Source organism: Ixodes scapularis, unplaced genomic scaffold (assembly GCF_016920785.2).
Source record: "Ixodes scapularis isolate PalLabHiFi unplaced genomic scaffold, ASM1692078v2 PGA_scaffold5__190_contigs__length_132052651, whole genome shotgun sequence".
Classification (NCBI taxonomy): domain Eukaryota; kingdom Metazoa; phylum Arthropoda; class Arachnida; order Ixodida; family Ixodidae; genus Ixodes; species Ixodes scapularis.
This window is the reverse complement of record NW_024609880.1, coordinates 91,849,040-91,864,435: the sequence shown is the minus strand read 5'-3', so window position 1 is coordinate 91,864,435 and position 15,396 is coordinate 91,849,040. Positions and strand designations below refer to the sequence as shown.

The window sequence follows — 15,396 nt, the reverse complement described above, 5'->3', positions numbered from 1 at the left end:
ATTAAACAAAAAAAAACGTGTAAGAGTAATGTTGCGGGCTAACATGAATTTCAACTAAAAATGTAATCAGGAGCCCTACTTCATACAAAGAAAAAGAAACTTACTTGCTTGCTAGAAAAAAAAAAACAGCAACAGATAAAATAGCTTTAACTTACACTGCTGCCTCGTAAGCCTAATGCTGTTAATTATTAGACAAAATAAGGTGGAAACTAAAAATAGATATATTGTTAATTTAATTCAGAACTAGCAGTTTAATTGCGCAAATTTTTAAGTTATTTTCGTGTTACGATAAAAGCAATTTTAACAATCATAAATATTTTTGTTGGTGACGCAGCACACAGGCCAAGTAGAACACCGCATCATAAACCTTGAAATCATGAAGGTCATTCCTGTTGCCTTGATCGCCCTTCTCGTTGCTGGTGAGTGAATTTTTGGTAGTTATTCACTAAAATCTTAAACTGTGAACTCGGAAGCTGCTTCTTGACCTCTGACTTATGAACCCTATGAACTAATGTCCCGCATGTTTTTACCTTTTTCAGGAGCGTTTATGGCTTCCAGCGCACAAGAGGAAGCAAACCAAGTGGCTCATGTTCGAGTTCGTGAGTAACACCACCCCAAATATTTGTCCCTGTAAACACATTAAGAAAAGTACAGTAATTTTTAGGCCAGAAGGGGCTAATAGCATGCGATGTTGTTGCAAGCATTTTGATCCAACTAAGGTCCGGAATTTTCCACTTATCCACGCGGTATGTTCTATGCCAGGGGTGGCCAAACCGCGGCTCGCGAGCCGCATGCGGCTCTTTGCTGGCCACGGTGCGGCTCGCCGATCCCTCGTAAGAGAACCCCCCCCCCCCCTTCCCCCCACGTCCCTTTCCGCGTTTCCCCAGGAAAATAGAAATTATTTCAGAATAAAGAACAGCTTGCGGTTCGGAAGCGTTGTGCCCCCAAACGTACATTCGAATCGCTTTTCACTCGTATGTTTCCACAGATCCTGTTTCTTTCATTGTCCAAGGGAGTTTTACCGCGAAGTCATGCGGTTTAGAGAAGCTCGTTTTAACGAACGCCGTTTTACCGACCCCAGTTTATCGAATTGCTTTATAGAGAAACCCAGTTTAGAGAAAATGGCGATGAGCCTCCTTTTAGCCAATTCGGCCGCCGCGAAGCGGCGTGTGCGGATAAGTCAGGTGAGTTAACATTTTTGTAATGAGTTGCCGCAGACTGCCGCCGCCAAGCGGCGAGAGCGCAGCGGGGGCTTGGGTTAACACGCGCACCAGTGATACACGCGCGAAGTAGAAAACCTTTTTTTTTTAAATCGCGTCACCTTTTCGATAAACGGCATTTCTCTAAACTGAGGCTCTGCTTTCTCTAAACTGTGCTTCGATAATACGTGCCCATTCTCTAAAACGTGCTTCGACGAAATGGCATTCTATCAACCGTAGTAAACCCGTTTCCCGGACCTTAGGGGGAAAGGCATCAAGGACAGGGACTGTCAAATCATGCATGCGCTTTGGCTCGAGGTTGAGGAAATGTTCGGTCTCGCGGCCTTTGTCAATCGCCGGGGATACTTGTCCCCTTTAGGTAACGGATGTTCCCTCCATATCGTTTCTTGTTGAAGGTCGGGGAAGCCCGGGCTGACCTCATTCATAGCTTCCACTAGTCACAAAAGTTATGCTCAAGTTCACAAAGGATCAGGTACATTCCTATTGTTGATTTTACCGGCTTTCAGTTGTGACCCACAGGCTGCTTTTTTATGCTTTCGGGGGAGGGGGGGGGGGGGGGGGGGGATAACCAGGTGGCAGCGGTGTTTGTTTCGCCCCCCCCCCCCCCCCCTCTTTTTGGCGGCTCTCAGAAGTTTCGTGGCCTATTTTGCGGCTCTTAGGCCCGGTCAGCTTGGCCACCCCTGTTCTATGCTATGTAGCAATAAAACCTCAAAAATCTTTTTGAGCTCTTATCACCGAGACAAAGAATACCGAATCAATTGGCTTTGCGCATGCGTGGATTTTAATATTCCGCAAATGTTCCGACCATGTGCTATGCCGCTCTCAGCATGCGCGGAAGGCTACCACACAGAGAGCTACTGCTGTTTTTCGAAACGCCTTTCAGATCCCAGTAGACAAAGCTGGCCGCACGCCGAAATCTATCATTGGAATGACTTACGCGTCTCCCCACACCAAACTCAGATGGCAGCCACCCGATTCGCCACAGCGTCTGCATTAGGCAGCCACGTTAAGGACTTCAAAGGATTCATCTTCAAAGTGTGCGTGCACGAGTTCATGCAGGTCCGATAGCCAAACGTTCAGAGGTACTCAAGGGGCCAACAACCGTGACGGAAACACTTCAAAGGAAAAAGTTTTCGTCCTTTCTTCATCGCCGAATATGTTTGAACTGAACCAAATGAGGGACATTTGTGGAAGTTTATGTCACAGAGCTTTCCAGTCTGTGCGTCATTCGAATATCCCCCACGCCGTACGACACACTATTTTCGCCATTTTATGTTCATAGCTTTCTCGATTAACTCAAAGCGATTTGTTGAATCATCAAATCAAAATAAGCCAGTTATCATTTCACAAGTATAACTCACCATGACAATATAAAAAAAAAGAAAACAGGCCGCGTCTATATCACAGCCATTATGTGAATAGACTGAATTGTGAATCTAGTTTTGTAGTATCACGCGAGTACGTTTTATTTTTTTTTTTGTATTGAGGCACAACGTATTATTACATATATCTCAAGTATTTATGAACTGTTACTTGGGCCGCACTTGTGGGCTTGGTCGAGTCTTCATAAGTGAACTAAAAAGTGCTCATGCAACACCCTATAGAATAACGGAGGCCTCCGAACGCTCGACTCTTTATCCATGGAAGGTCACCACCGCCCGATGGCGCAAACTCGGTCATTGGACCCGAGCCCTATGCCAAGCGTACTTCAGCGCGTTGATTGGAGACGAGGCCCAACCGAGCGATGACGCAGTACTCGTGTCCAATTCCTATATTCGCTCGCTCTGATTGTGATGACGTCGAAATCCTCGTGTGCAGGCTTTGATTATTCTAGTTGGGGTTGGTTCAGGTCGGTAGCCTCTCAGAAACGTGAGGGAGCAGCTTGCAGTCATAGGCAAACATGGAAAAAAGATTAAAGATATTTTTGTCATTAAATTTTTAATCTAGGGTGGAACAAAGTTTAGTCAAGGAAAATATATTTATTATAAATCAGGCTTATTTCATTTATATTGTATTTATTTGACTTAAATCACTGTAGTTAGAAATTAGTGATTCTTTACCGCCAGATTTTTTTTAACATGGCAGGTCGTTTGATCATCCTTTGGATCACTGATAACAATGGGGAAGAAGAAATTACAGTAAATGTTAAGTAACAGCTTGATTTCTTTAGTTATTTATAAAAAGTGCCATTTATTGATTTTGTTCAAGTTTTGAGTTGATCAAAATCAGACATTAAATTCCTAGTTTTTGTTTCTTACTTTATTCCTCCGGATTTTGTGGCAATTGGACGTTACGCACTTCATTTTGCTCGTCTTCATTCTTATAGAAATGTTTCTATGTGAAGCGACACCAATCGCTGGTAATATTGCCAAAATTAATTAAACGGATGCGACTGACTGGTGTTTTATGTAGCTCGTTCAATATACGTGTGCGAGCTTTCTAAAATGTAATATTTTTGCTGATTCGATATAAATGTGTTTTTGCAGGACGTGGTTTCGGATGTCCCTTGGACCAAGGGGCGTGTCACAGGCACTGCCAGAGCGTCGGACGACGCGGAGGTTACTGCGCGGGATTTCTGAAGCTGACGTGCACATGCTACCACAACTAGAAAAACAACGACGCTGCTATACCACCCCAAATGTGAGGAGGCATTCGACTTTGATACGTTAGACACGAATCAATGTGCTTTTCGGTAGACTGTGAGCTTATTTGCGGGGATGTTCTTCTCTCAGAAACACATCTACTTCTGTAACCGCGTGTTTACCGTCCTTGCGATGGCCTTTCAATAAACTCCTTACTTTGCTTCACAATCTGTCTTTATTATTGTAGTTAATTGAACGCAAAGCTATTACATTTTCACTGGCAATTTTTTTTTTTTTTTTGCGTGTAGTACACGATACGGCGTCATAAATTAGACCCCCCCCCCCCCAAAAAAAAAAAAAAAAAAAAGAAAAAGAAAATTCGGCCGTAGTGGTGAAAAGAAAACCCAGCATGGGCGTTTCTGGCGCCATAAACCTTTGAGAACGAGATTAGATAGGCCAGGTGTGAATTCATGTACAAGGGGTTGGGCAGAATTACTACGCCGCGCGTCTAAGCAAGACATACATTGGCAATCCCGAACGAAATAGGCAACAAGAAATGAAAAACAACAATAAAGACAACGAACAACAGTACGATTATTAAAAAACGTTTAAATGGGCCGTGTGTCAATAAAGAACCCAATGCGAGCATCACTCTCTGAATATATATGGGTGTTTTCATCTCAAATCGTGCAGGCAAAAAGGGTCGAATTTTTAATTTCGCTGAAAAAAATGTATGTTATGGCGCCGTCTCTAAAAACGCAGTAGCCTATTGCAAGTTCGTCGGATTTTTGTTCTCGAGTTACGAATTCTAAAAGAGGCCGCGGCGGGAAGCAGTGTTTTTCACATCTGTCGCGGGTCGGATGTTTCGCTCGATCTCCCGCTGTGGGTTTTCAGTCCAAATTATATTAACTTTCTTCAAGCACTCTGTGAGCACATTTAAAACGCTGTAATGCAATGAAATAATTTTAGACGTTTTTGTGTTTTTTTTCTGTAAAAATGGCAGTTACGCCACATCGGTTAATTGTTAACAAAATTTTACAATTAAATACTGGCGATCTATTTGGGTTACTTAAATATGTTTTATGTCTACGGAGAGCCCAAGGCACGCTCTTTATATATATTATATGATGACTCAGCTGTATGAAATATCCTTTTCGAGACGTTTACGTCAATATTATGCGAAAACCAACAAGTACAAATTTTCAAATTAATTTTCTCAAAAACCCATCTTTATTTTTTTAATCTGTTGTTAAAATGCGTATATGATAGTTGTCTACTCGAAAATTAAGTTAAGAAAGTGTTATTTTGTTTGTATGTTCTATAGTTAAGCCTCAATATCGGAAAACAAAGTGTTCGTTTTGCAAGTCCTAAGTCAGTCATGGCGACCCGTGCGTTTCTATGAACTGTAAAAAAACTTTTCTTGAATTTTCGTTTGAATTTTTTAGTCAATTATAAAGGTATTTTGTGGTATTGAATAGTTACTTATGTTTTGATAGGAGCGGGAAACCGCGAGAAACATATCCAACCAAATCAGCAGGCCTAGTAGACCATAAATATCCAATAGGCACAGATATTGTATTGTTTCGATTTATAAACCTTTCACTGTGAACTAGCATGACTAGCTATTACCTGTCATATTACTAAGACATAGGAAGTCACCACATCATTGATATATTATATATACAATTATTTTCAAAACCAAACGCTAGGGTTTGTTCACCGAACATCGCACAGATCACCAGGGAATGTCCTTTCATTTCCTTAATACACTAAAGTTATGACACAGAAAGAATCCGAAACACACGGAGAGAGTGTCACGGAGAGGGACAGGAATAAAAATAAATAAATAAGTATAAAATTACCCAACTCCGTTCTTAACAAAAATTGCGTTAAAAAAATTAAAAAATTGGGTTTGAGCGGTGGCAAGGTGATAGGTTCATGCCTGGTGGAGAGTCTAACAAAAAAGTTGACAAAATGTAAAGCTAAAAAAAAAAAAAAAATTAATAAAGACGGAAAAACTCAGCCGCAAATGGCAAGAACAAAAACCAACTCCTCCGGGCATTCCATAAACGGGATACAACCAAATGCGTGGGAACACGCTCTCTACAGCACCATCAGGCCGCTACGCCAAGACGAAATAAACCCAACAACTAAACAGTGCTAGCAAAACAGTGACTAAAAAAACATAAAAAAGAAAATGAAAACGTTCAACACAACCGCATCCGAGAAACAAAGTTCAGCTGGGCAAAGAATCACACACGAAATAAAAAAAAAAAAAAGTCTTAACTGACCGACGCCGAGTCCAGTCCCACGACAGTGAAGCCTGACAGGATGACGGCGTCCAGATGACGCACGAATCTGTTCTTCACTCTATTACGTACATCCACGACTTCTGTGCGAAACAGTGGCTGAGCGGAGCAAAGTGAAGAATAGATTCGAGCAGCGATGGTACGAGAACGTAACCGAGACGTAACGTGCCTCGAGTTTCGTATCGAGAGAGAAGCTTTCGAGGTAGTTACTGCAGTTACTCAAACTTTCTCTTTCTCCTTCCCTTTTTCAAAAGAACGCGTCAGCCGGCGCTAACTTTTCATCTCGGGAGAATGCCACTCTTCACAAGCGGCTATTCGCGACTCCAGCAAAACAGACGCCACCAAGCGGGAAAACCGGGAAACAGCCGGACCAGGTCGTTCCGCGCCCCTCCGCGTCTCTGGTGGCTGGCTTTCGCGGACACGTGTTGTCGGCGCGGTAGCGAACAGTGTAATTTCACGAAGGTCCGAAAATTTCTGAAGTTTGCCTGAGTGTTCATTAGTGTAGGGAAGCCTCAGTAGATTGCTTCCTTCCATCACGTGTTTGAAAGCCCGTTTTCTCCCCAGCACACGGTCGCGTGCTTTAGATTTCTTGGATGGAAAGGAATCACGGAAAAAGGTTTTGATTACTTGTCTGTCTCTAATCACATTCAAAGTGACGACTACTTGGTAACTGATAAGTGTATTTTTTATGCGGATGTAGAACAGTGGACTAAGGACGACAGACGAAGCGTTCCACTGTAGGGAACACCAATGTTGCAGTCAAGTGAATGGGAAGGTTCGACAGCGGCTGTTCTTGAGTTTAGTTATGTTTAATTAGATTCAAGTTTGAGCCACCCACGCCGGTCGGTGCGTTGGCTATTCATCTTGGCTGCTTTTCGCCGAAAAAGATTCTGGACCACACTGAAGGAGTTTGGGCTGATTTCGCAATTACTTGATTCAGGAAAACCTGCTCGCTGCAAATGATGAATGAGGGAAATGATCTGTTTTCAAAAGGTGGGGACGAGTCTCGCAACGTTAGAAGCCGTCACGGCATTTCGATCTATCGCGCCTCCAATATTTATATCACACCCCCGTCCAAGCCAGCAGTCTACAACGCTCAAACTGACCGGCCAAAAAAAAAAAAAAAAAAATTAAATTTTTTTGTTTTGGATTTTAAGCAAAGTTCAATGCAGAGAGGTTCTGCGTGAATCTCCGATGAAGACTATCTCCAGTTTGTCTCCGTGCTGCCGGCTAGAACCATTTGGCTAAGTTTCAGTAGTATCTTTCTGTCTGGCAAATATACCTTTATTCAGCAGTTCACCTAATAGCAAGACAACTAAGCTCATATTTCAACCCGAAGAATATACTAATATCGCTTTAGTGGGACCCCCCTCCCCCCCCCCTCCCCCATAGTACGTAATATAATACATAACCCGCTCGTCAAAATGACTTCTCGATTGCTAGTAAAACCTGAATTGGAATACGACTATCAGCTGCTTAGTGGGGCTTCGGCGAGTTAACATGGTCCTCAGCAGAAGCGCTTGCTTAATTTTTTTAATTTTCCTGCAGCCTGTGTTAGATTGATTGAATTTGGTGGTCGCATCGATACCTTAGAAAACGGCCCATGACCACGGAAAAGAGAGTGAGCGAGACTCGAACCGGCCAGTTCTTGATCGGCGGTTTTCGGGCGGAAAGAAACCGAATTTCGAATCGCAAATTGTGTTCTGGGTAGTTGGGCTCTCATGTGTCACGTACAACTAAAAATCTCGGCGAGCATAAACACCCTGTCAGTGTCCCTTTTAACGCGGATACGCAGAAAAGCTCGATTTCGCGGTCAGATAAGTCGCATGGTCGAGGCATGCGAGTTAGCTGAACATTACTCTCGGTGGAACAATTCTCTAGTCATCGCAGCTTTTCTTAGATGATCAAAACGGATTAGTATCTTACCGTCTCTCCGGAACCCGTAGTTTTGGTTTTGAACGAAATCTCCGAAACGAAAGTTTGACATGAAAAGAACAAAAAACACCCGGAAAACAAAACTATGCTTTGCAAGCTTATGTGCGCCGGCATAACTTAACCGTCTCAGTTCAAATACCTATAAAATTGGACATTAAACAAAAGAAAACCTGTTAAATTAAACGCGCCACCTGTTCAGGCGGCCCGGTTGAGCCGACGCGACCTGGACTCAGCCGCCATTTTTGTTTGGTGGTGGCGCGCCCTATAGGTCGCTGGAGTCGCGAATAGGCTACGTTTACATGGATGCGATAGCAGCGCATCGGATCCAGTTCAGTAGCGAATCGGATCCACTTCAACCACTACGTTTACATGGATTCGGATCGACCAGTAGCGGCACCTGGTGTCGAAGGATCACAACGCAGACCTCGTGACCTTCAGATTGTTTCCGAGGTGTCCGGTTTGCCTAGCGGCATGCAAAGCAAAGCTCCCGTAATCCCTCGCTCGAGCACTCGATGCGATCCGCTAGCGTATACAACATGGAGAGTCTCGATTTGAATCGACCATCTAAAACCACCCCGCCCCAGCGGATCGGATCGGATGCGATCTGATTCGATCCGAGCTGTTCACATGGACCGATTCGATTCGTTAACTGGATCCGATGTGCTGCAATCGCATCCATGTAAGCATAGCCATTGTTGACAAGGAGGCTGACTTCGACTCAACTAGTCCCCGGGCAGAATAAACACAAGTATATTTACCAACACTCGTTTTTTTTTAATGTCAGTCTCCGGGCCTTGCTGTTTCCAAAAGAGAGATAGAGCGCGGCCGTTCTAAGGGATAGGGCGCTCGAAGCCTATGCAAATACGTGGTATCGTGCACGGATGGCTGGTTTCAAAATTTCCCAAACATCCCTAACAAAAACGGCCCATCTTTGTGTGTGAGTCTGCAGGATTTTTGTCACGCACCGCCGGTTTTAGCGCGCACGCGGCGTTGTTTTGGCCGGCAGAACTGTTGTTGGCCGTCAGTATTGTAAGGCCGTGGTGTCCTCATCCTTTCAGGAAACAATTCCTTTGCTTTCCCTTGTGCAATACTCTGACTGACTGACTCCTTCTGCTTGACCGTCACTGTTCGCCGCGTCAACGACACATTCGTGCCATTTCACTTCTCGTGACAGAGGGTGTGCTGCTCGCTTTACTGTCACCGGCCGTCCTATCTAACACAACGAGCGCGAAAGGTCGTGGTCATCTGCTGGTTCCGAAAGGGCGGGACGTTCATATAGGCCAACGAAGGCCCCGAATCAATACGACGTCTGCCGATTTCTATACATTAAAAATTTACGACGCCTACTGCTCTGTTAACAAGGGTTGCTTTCCCTTTTGAACTCCTCCAATGTAGCTTGCCGCCTATAATAAAATTTAAATATTCAATAAATATAACAAGGTGTAACTACTGTATTTCATTTCAAAATTACTATATTTCATTTTATTTCAAAAAAGCCAAAAATATTTCCAAGTTTGTGAAGACGCGCAATTCGCAAGTCTCTTTCGAGCCGTAAAGACACGTTTTTGTGCGATATTCATGCTTAAATATGACACATACAAACAAAATAAACACTTTCTCGACTTACTTTTCGTGTAGTGAACTATCATATCTACATTTTAACAAAAAATGAAAAACGTAAACGCCCTGAAAAAGATACTTCATACAGCTGAGTCATTTTATATTAAAGAGCGTGTTTTGGGCTCTCCGTAGACACAAAAAATATTGATGTAGCCCAAGTACATGGCCAGTATTTAATTGTCAAATTTCGTCAACAATTGACCGCGTTTTGTCGTTTTTGACATTTTTACAAAAAACAAACGCCTAAAATTATTTCATGGTGCTAGAGACTTTTAGCTGTGCTAAGAGAGTGCTTGAAAAAAGTTATTATAATATGGACAGAAAATACACGGCGGGGGATCGAGCGAAACATCCGACCCACGACGGATGTGAAAAACACTGCTTTCCCCCGCAGGCTCTTTTAAAATTCCCAAGTCGAGAACGAAAAATCCGACGAGCTTGCGGTTTGTGGTACTGCTTTTCTAGAGACGACGCCATAACATATATTTTTTCAGCGAACTTAAAAACTAAAACCCAATTTTTGCCTGCACGATTTGATTTGAAAACATCCATCTGCAATTCAGCAAAACGTCTATTTTTGCACTTTTTTTTCAAATAACATACCAAGAAATTTGCGTGTCTTTATAGGCCCCTAATTTGAAAGCTTTCAAAATAGATGCTGGTGATAAGCAATGAGGTAACGGATCATAAGTGCTAACAAATGAACAAATGCGACGCAGCTTAAGTATACATGCGCAGCTTGACAGCTCATCATAAGAGTCCGTGCTCAGTCACAAACTCGAACCCCTTTAGCAACATTACATTATGTAAAAATCAGCTATATGTAAATTGGAGCAGGAGTAGATATAGCATACAACATTACAGCTTTATGACATCTCGTCACATCTCGTTGTGTCAAATTTAGCGATCACTTCTGAAAGCTAAAAAAAAATATTTCATGAGATGCTATTCGCCATGGTCGCTGCCTGCATGAATTTGCAACAGCACGACAGCGCCATCTGAACTTGTACTGTACATTGCAATCACTATATGGTTTCATGAGGCCATTTTTCCAAGTCAACGTTACTATAGATTATCTGAGCTTTTTGGAATTCCCTTGGAGGGGTACCCCCTTCCCTCCTTCATTCCGCCACCCATCGTTTAAAAGCACTATCAACATTCTTGTTTCCAAACTATGTTCCATAGAGGACGGTGGAACACCATCTAGGCGACGTGCTTCGAAATATACGAATTGCATATAATCCACTGCAGTTACCATCGCAGCCGCCGCCTTAAAACGATAAGACTGCTCACCACAAGAAAGATTCAGTTCAGGCTGAATAACGTTACAGCTCACCACAAGAAAAAACACTCACAAGCACACACACACTAGAAGAATATACTCATTTGCCGCCAAATGACTATATATTTTTTAGTGTGTCTGTGTTTGTGAGGTTTCTGTTGGGGTGCGGCTCTAACGTCATTCAGCCTTAAAACGGTGGCGCCTTGAACGACGGGAGGCGAACAGAAAGGAGCGACCGTGGGGCATATTTGGACCTGCTAGGCGATAGGACGCATAGCGACGGCAGCCGCTATGAATACCATCTCGGTGAGTTGGCAGCGTCCATCTAGACTTCGTTTCAGCTTACGGCCAGACGCAGCTGACGCCACTAGCTAATAGGAGCAATCAAGTACGGTCAAAAGCGCAAGCCAATGTGGCTTTGTTGTTTATGATATTTCGGCGATGGTAAAACACGTACAGAAACATGGCGGACGCCGTGCTTCTAGTGTGCCTTTGACGTTGTCTCCTGGGTCCCATCAGCTGCTAGCGTGGGCTGCTTCTGGACTTCTTGTGAAACTAAGTATATGAGTATACTTTCAGCCCTCGTGCTGCGTACCTGAGTATGAAATAATCACGCCGGGCGAGATAGCGCCTTGATCTAGTCAACCATCTGTCAACGACTGGGGAATTCCGAGTAACTGGAAATTGTTGCGTGGGAGTTCATATCTGCCCGGACGCGTGATACCTTCAACATATCTGTTACATGGGAAACCCCAGGTTCGGCTACTGGCAACGCTCCCCATATTTTCGGACGCAGCTACGGGTATAAAAAGCGCACTGACGCTTAGAGCACCTACAAGCCTTTTCGCCTCGGCACACTGCGAAGGTAAGCCAATTTTTGTATAACTTAACCTCTGATTGAGCGATATCCCTTTTTTATACAAAAAGGGCCATATTTATCAAATACGTAAGTTATGAATGCCTTCGTTTTGGTTTCGTGTGTAAATGTCCCATTTATCAAATATTATCGGGCGCTCTGTGTAAGCAGAAATATGTATCGCAGTTGGTTTACGTTTTAGTGAAGCGATACTTTTTACCAGATGAAAGTGTATATATTTAATTATATTTTATAGGATTATAATAAAATTAAAATAGATATATTGTTTATTTAATGATCAGCTAGCAGTTTAATCACGCATATTTTTAAGAGTTTTTTGTGTGATGATTAGAACAATTTTAACAGTCATCAATATTTTTTTTTGATGAGGCAGAACACTGGTGAAGTAGACCACTGCATCATCAACCTTGAAATCATGAGGGTCATTGCTGTTACCTTGATCGCCCTTCTCGTTGCTGGTGAGTGAAGTTTTGGTAATTGTTCATTAAAATCTCAAACTGGGAACTCGGAAGCTGCTTTTTGAGCTCTGAGTTATGAACCATATAAACTAATGTTCCGCATGTTTCTAACTTTTTTCAGGAGCGTTTATGACTTCCAGCGCACAAGAGGAAGAAAACCAAGTGGCTCACGTTCGAGTTCGTGAGTAACGCCAACCCAAATATTTGTATCAGTAAAAACATCAAGAAAAGTACAGCAATCTTTAGGCAAGAAGGGGATAATAGTTAGTTTTGTGATGTTGTTGCAAGTATTTTGACCCGACTAAGCTCCAGAATTTTCCACAAAGAGTAATACAACACGCCCTTTGTGCTATGCTATGTAGTATTGTAACCTCAAAAATCTTTTTGAGCGCTTATCACCGAGACAGAGAAAACCGAATAAATTGGCTGTGCGCATGCGCACGTTTTAATATTCCGCCAATGTTCCACCCATGAGCTATGCCGCTCTCAGCATGCGTGGAAGGCTACCACACAAAGAGCTACTACATTTTTTCAAAATGCCTTTCAGATCCTAGTAGACAAAGCTGGCCGCACGCAGATATCTATTATTGGAATGATCTACGTTTCTCCGCACACAAAATCAGATAGCAACCAACCAATTTGCCGCAGCGATTGCCTTAAGCAGTAACGTTAAGGACTTTAAAGGATTCATCTTCAAAGTGTGCGTGCACGAGCCCACGCAGGTCCGATTGCCAAACGTTCAAAGCTACTCAAGCAGCCAACAACAGTGACGGAAACACTTCAAAGCAAGGCGTTTTCGTCCTTTCTTCATCGGCGAATATGTTTCAACTTAATAAAATGTGGAACATTTGTGGAAGTTTAAGCCAAAGAGCTTTCCTGCCTGTGCGTCATCCGAATATCCCCTCAGCCCCAGGCCCCCCTATTTTCGCCATTTTATTTATGTTCACAGTTTTCTCAATTTAAATGACTCTATTTAGAAATTAGTTATTATTCACCACTAGATTTTTTTGCAACATGACAGCTTGATCAATCATCCTTTGGATCACTGATAACAATCCGGAAAAAGGAATTACAGTAAACGTTGACTATAGTTTTATTAAGAAGTTCTCACTGCAGCAATCCCCGCCGCACTATAACAGAAACCTTTTGATTTTTATTTAGTTTTTTATAAAAAGGGACATTTGATTTTGTTCGAGTTTGAAGCTGATTGCAATATGAGATTTGTTTTCTAGTTTTTGTTTTTTACTTATCCCTTCGGATTTTTGGCAATTGGACGTTTCTTGGTTCACGAACGAAGTGGAAGGTAGAGATCAAGCTCAATGCTTCTTTTTCCTCGGAACGGCACTTCATTTTGCTCGTGTTCATTCTGATAGAAATCATCTTGCTTGATTATCATTTTATTTGAGTACAACACGCATGCACATCGAAATAATCAAATAATAAGTGAACGGTTAATTAAAAGAATTTTCGGATTTTATATAATAATAAAAATATGTCTCTATTATATTCTTATTAAGTTATATTCTACACCCTGCTCTATACCAATTGCGGTGCGCCAACAATCGCTTTTTATATTGACGAAATAGATTAAACTTATGCGAATGATTTGTGTTTTATACATCTCGTAAACTATACGTGTACCAGCTTTTTAAACTGTAAGGTTTGTGCTAATTCGATATAAATGTGTTTTTTTTTTTTAGGACGTGGGTTTGGATGTCCCTTGGACCAAGGCGCCTGTCACAGGCACTGCCAGAGCGTCGGACGACGCGGAGGTTACTGCGGGGGATTTCTCAAGTTGACGTGCACATGCTACCACAACTAGAAAACACCGAAGCTAGTATGCCACCTCAAATGTGAGGAGGAATTCGACATTGATTCGTTAGACAGGAATCTATGGTGCTTTTCGGCAGACTGTGAGCTTATTTGCGGGGATGTTCTTGTCTCGGAAGCACATCGACTTCTGTAACCGCGTATTTACCGTCCTTGCGATGGCCGTTCAATAAACTCCTACCTTGCTTCGTAATGGGTCTTCATTATTGTATGTTATTGAACACAAAGATATTAACATTGTCTCCGGTAATTCTGTTTGCCTTTTTTGCCTGTAGAACAGGATGCGGCGTCATAAATTAGCCCCCCGAAAAAGACATCGGCCCGTAGTGGGGAAAAGAAAACCCGCCACGGGCGTGTCTGGCGCGATGAACCGTTGGGAACGAGATTTGATTGGCCAGCTCCGAATTTATGTACAAGCGGTTGGGCAGAATGAATACACCGCGCGTCTGTCCGAAGCCGGACAGATATTGGCAATGCTGAACAAAACAGGCTACAATAAATAAAAAAACCACAATAAATACAAGAAACAACAGTACGAACAACAAAAAAAGTTTAAATGGCCGTGTATGAATGAAGAACACAATGTGAGCATCACACTATGAGTCTCAGTGAAAAAGGAGGATTATAAATTTCCGCGTATTCATCACAATAAAAACAAAAGAGCATACATATTCAAAGTGTAAAACGTCCGCAACGTTTTGAATTCTTCAATTATCAAATTTATTGTTTATATATATATATATTCAGTTCAGCTAGAGGGTTCTTTGTTTTTTCAAACAACAAACTAAGAAATTTGAGTGTCGTTATATGCCCTTAATTTCAAAGCTTTCAAAATAAATGCTGGTGATAATTAATCAAGTAACGGACCATAAGCTTAAACAAATGAACAAATGCGACGCAGCTTAAGTGTGTACATGCTCAGCTTGACGGCTCCTCATGAGAGTCCGGTCTCAGTCACAAGACTCGCCCCTTTCATGTATACTTGACATTACGCTAAAATACTGCCAGATGTAAGTTGGAGCAGGCGTAGATATAGCATTCAACATTACAGTGTCATGACACGGGTCACACTTCGTTGTTTTAAATTTAGCGATCACTTCTAAAATCTAAAAAAAAAAAAAAAAGAAACAAAAAATCTTTAGGGATGTGTCATTCGCTTACAATAAAATTTAAAGCACTGCATACTCCCGGTTACTCAAGTATCATCCTTCTCGAAACCTGCCGCTCTCGTTTCTCTTGGATTTCGGCGACGCGTCGCTATTTGTGTGTGTGTGTGTGTGTGT

The 15,396-nt window shown here is 42.4% G+C and overlaps 2 protein-coding genes across 3 annotated transcripts; both read left to right on the top strand.

The window, feature by feature from the left end:
* The first annotated feature begins 361 nt into the window (after nucleotides 1-361).
* On the top strand, nucleotides 362-3,828 carry LOC120843594 (4 kDa defensin-like). Its single transcript, XM_040214998.3, has 3 exons — nucleotides 362-419; nucleotides 540-599; nucleotides 3,707-3,828. Exons 1-3 carry the CDS (start codon nucleotides 377-379, stop codon nucleotides 3,826-3,828), a joined length of 225 nt encoding a protein of 74 aa, XP_040070932.2. The 5' UTR covers nucleotides 362-376.
* A 7,892-nt stretch (nucleotides 3,829-11,720) lies between these two features.
* On the top strand, nucleotides 11,721-14,306 carry LOC120843593 (defensin-like). Of its 2 annotated transcripts, none has more exons than XM_040214997.2 (4): nucleotides 11,721-11,813; nucleotides 12,199-12,283; nucleotides 12,405-12,464; nucleotides 13,984-14,306. In XM_040214997.2, exons 2-4 carry the CDS (start codon nucleotides 12,241-12,243, stop codon nucleotides 14,103-14,105), a joined length of 225 nt encoding a protein of 74 aa, XP_040070931.1. In that variant the 5' UTR covers nucleotides 11,721-11,813; nucleotides 12,199-12,240; the 3' UTR covers nucleotides 14,106-14,306. The 2 variants fall into 2 exon arrangements, with proteins under 2 accessions (XP_040070931.1, XP_042149860.1); XM_042293926.1 differs by having other exon boundaries at nucleotides 11,751-11,813; nucleotides 12,195-12,283.
* Nucleotides 14,307-15,396: the final 1,090 nt, after the last annotated feature.

What these genes read in the sequence shown, in the direction of transcription:
- LOC120843594 (XM_040214998.3), top strand. Translation starts at nt 377, where the DNA reads ATGAAGGTCATTCCTGTTGCCTTGATCGCCCTTCTCGTTGCTG. An exon ending in GATCGCCCTTCTCGTTGCTG is followed by an intron (nt 420 to 539) that starts GTGAGTGAATTT and finishes TACCTTTTTCAG; the next exon opens with GAGCGTTTATGGCTTCCAGC. An exon ending in AGTGGCTCATGTTCGAGTTC is followed by an intron (nt 600 to 3,706) that starts GTGAGTAACACC and finishes GTGTTTTTGCAG; the next exon opens with GACGTGGTTTCGGATGTCCC.
- LOC120843593 (XM_040214997.2), top strand. Translation starts at nt 12,241, where the DNA reads ATGAGGGTCATTGCTGTTACCTTGATCGCCCTTCTCGTTGCTG. An exon ending in GATCGCCCTTCTCGTTGCTG is followed by an intron (nt 12,284 to 12,404) that starts GTGAGTGAAGTT and finishes AACTTTTTTCAG; the next exon opens with GAGCGTTTATGACTTCCAGC. An exon ending in AGTGGCTCACGTTCGAGTTC is followed by an intron (nt 12,465 to 13,983) that starts GTGAGTAACGCC and finishes TTTTTTTTTTAG; the next exon opens with GACGTGGGTTTGGATGTCCC.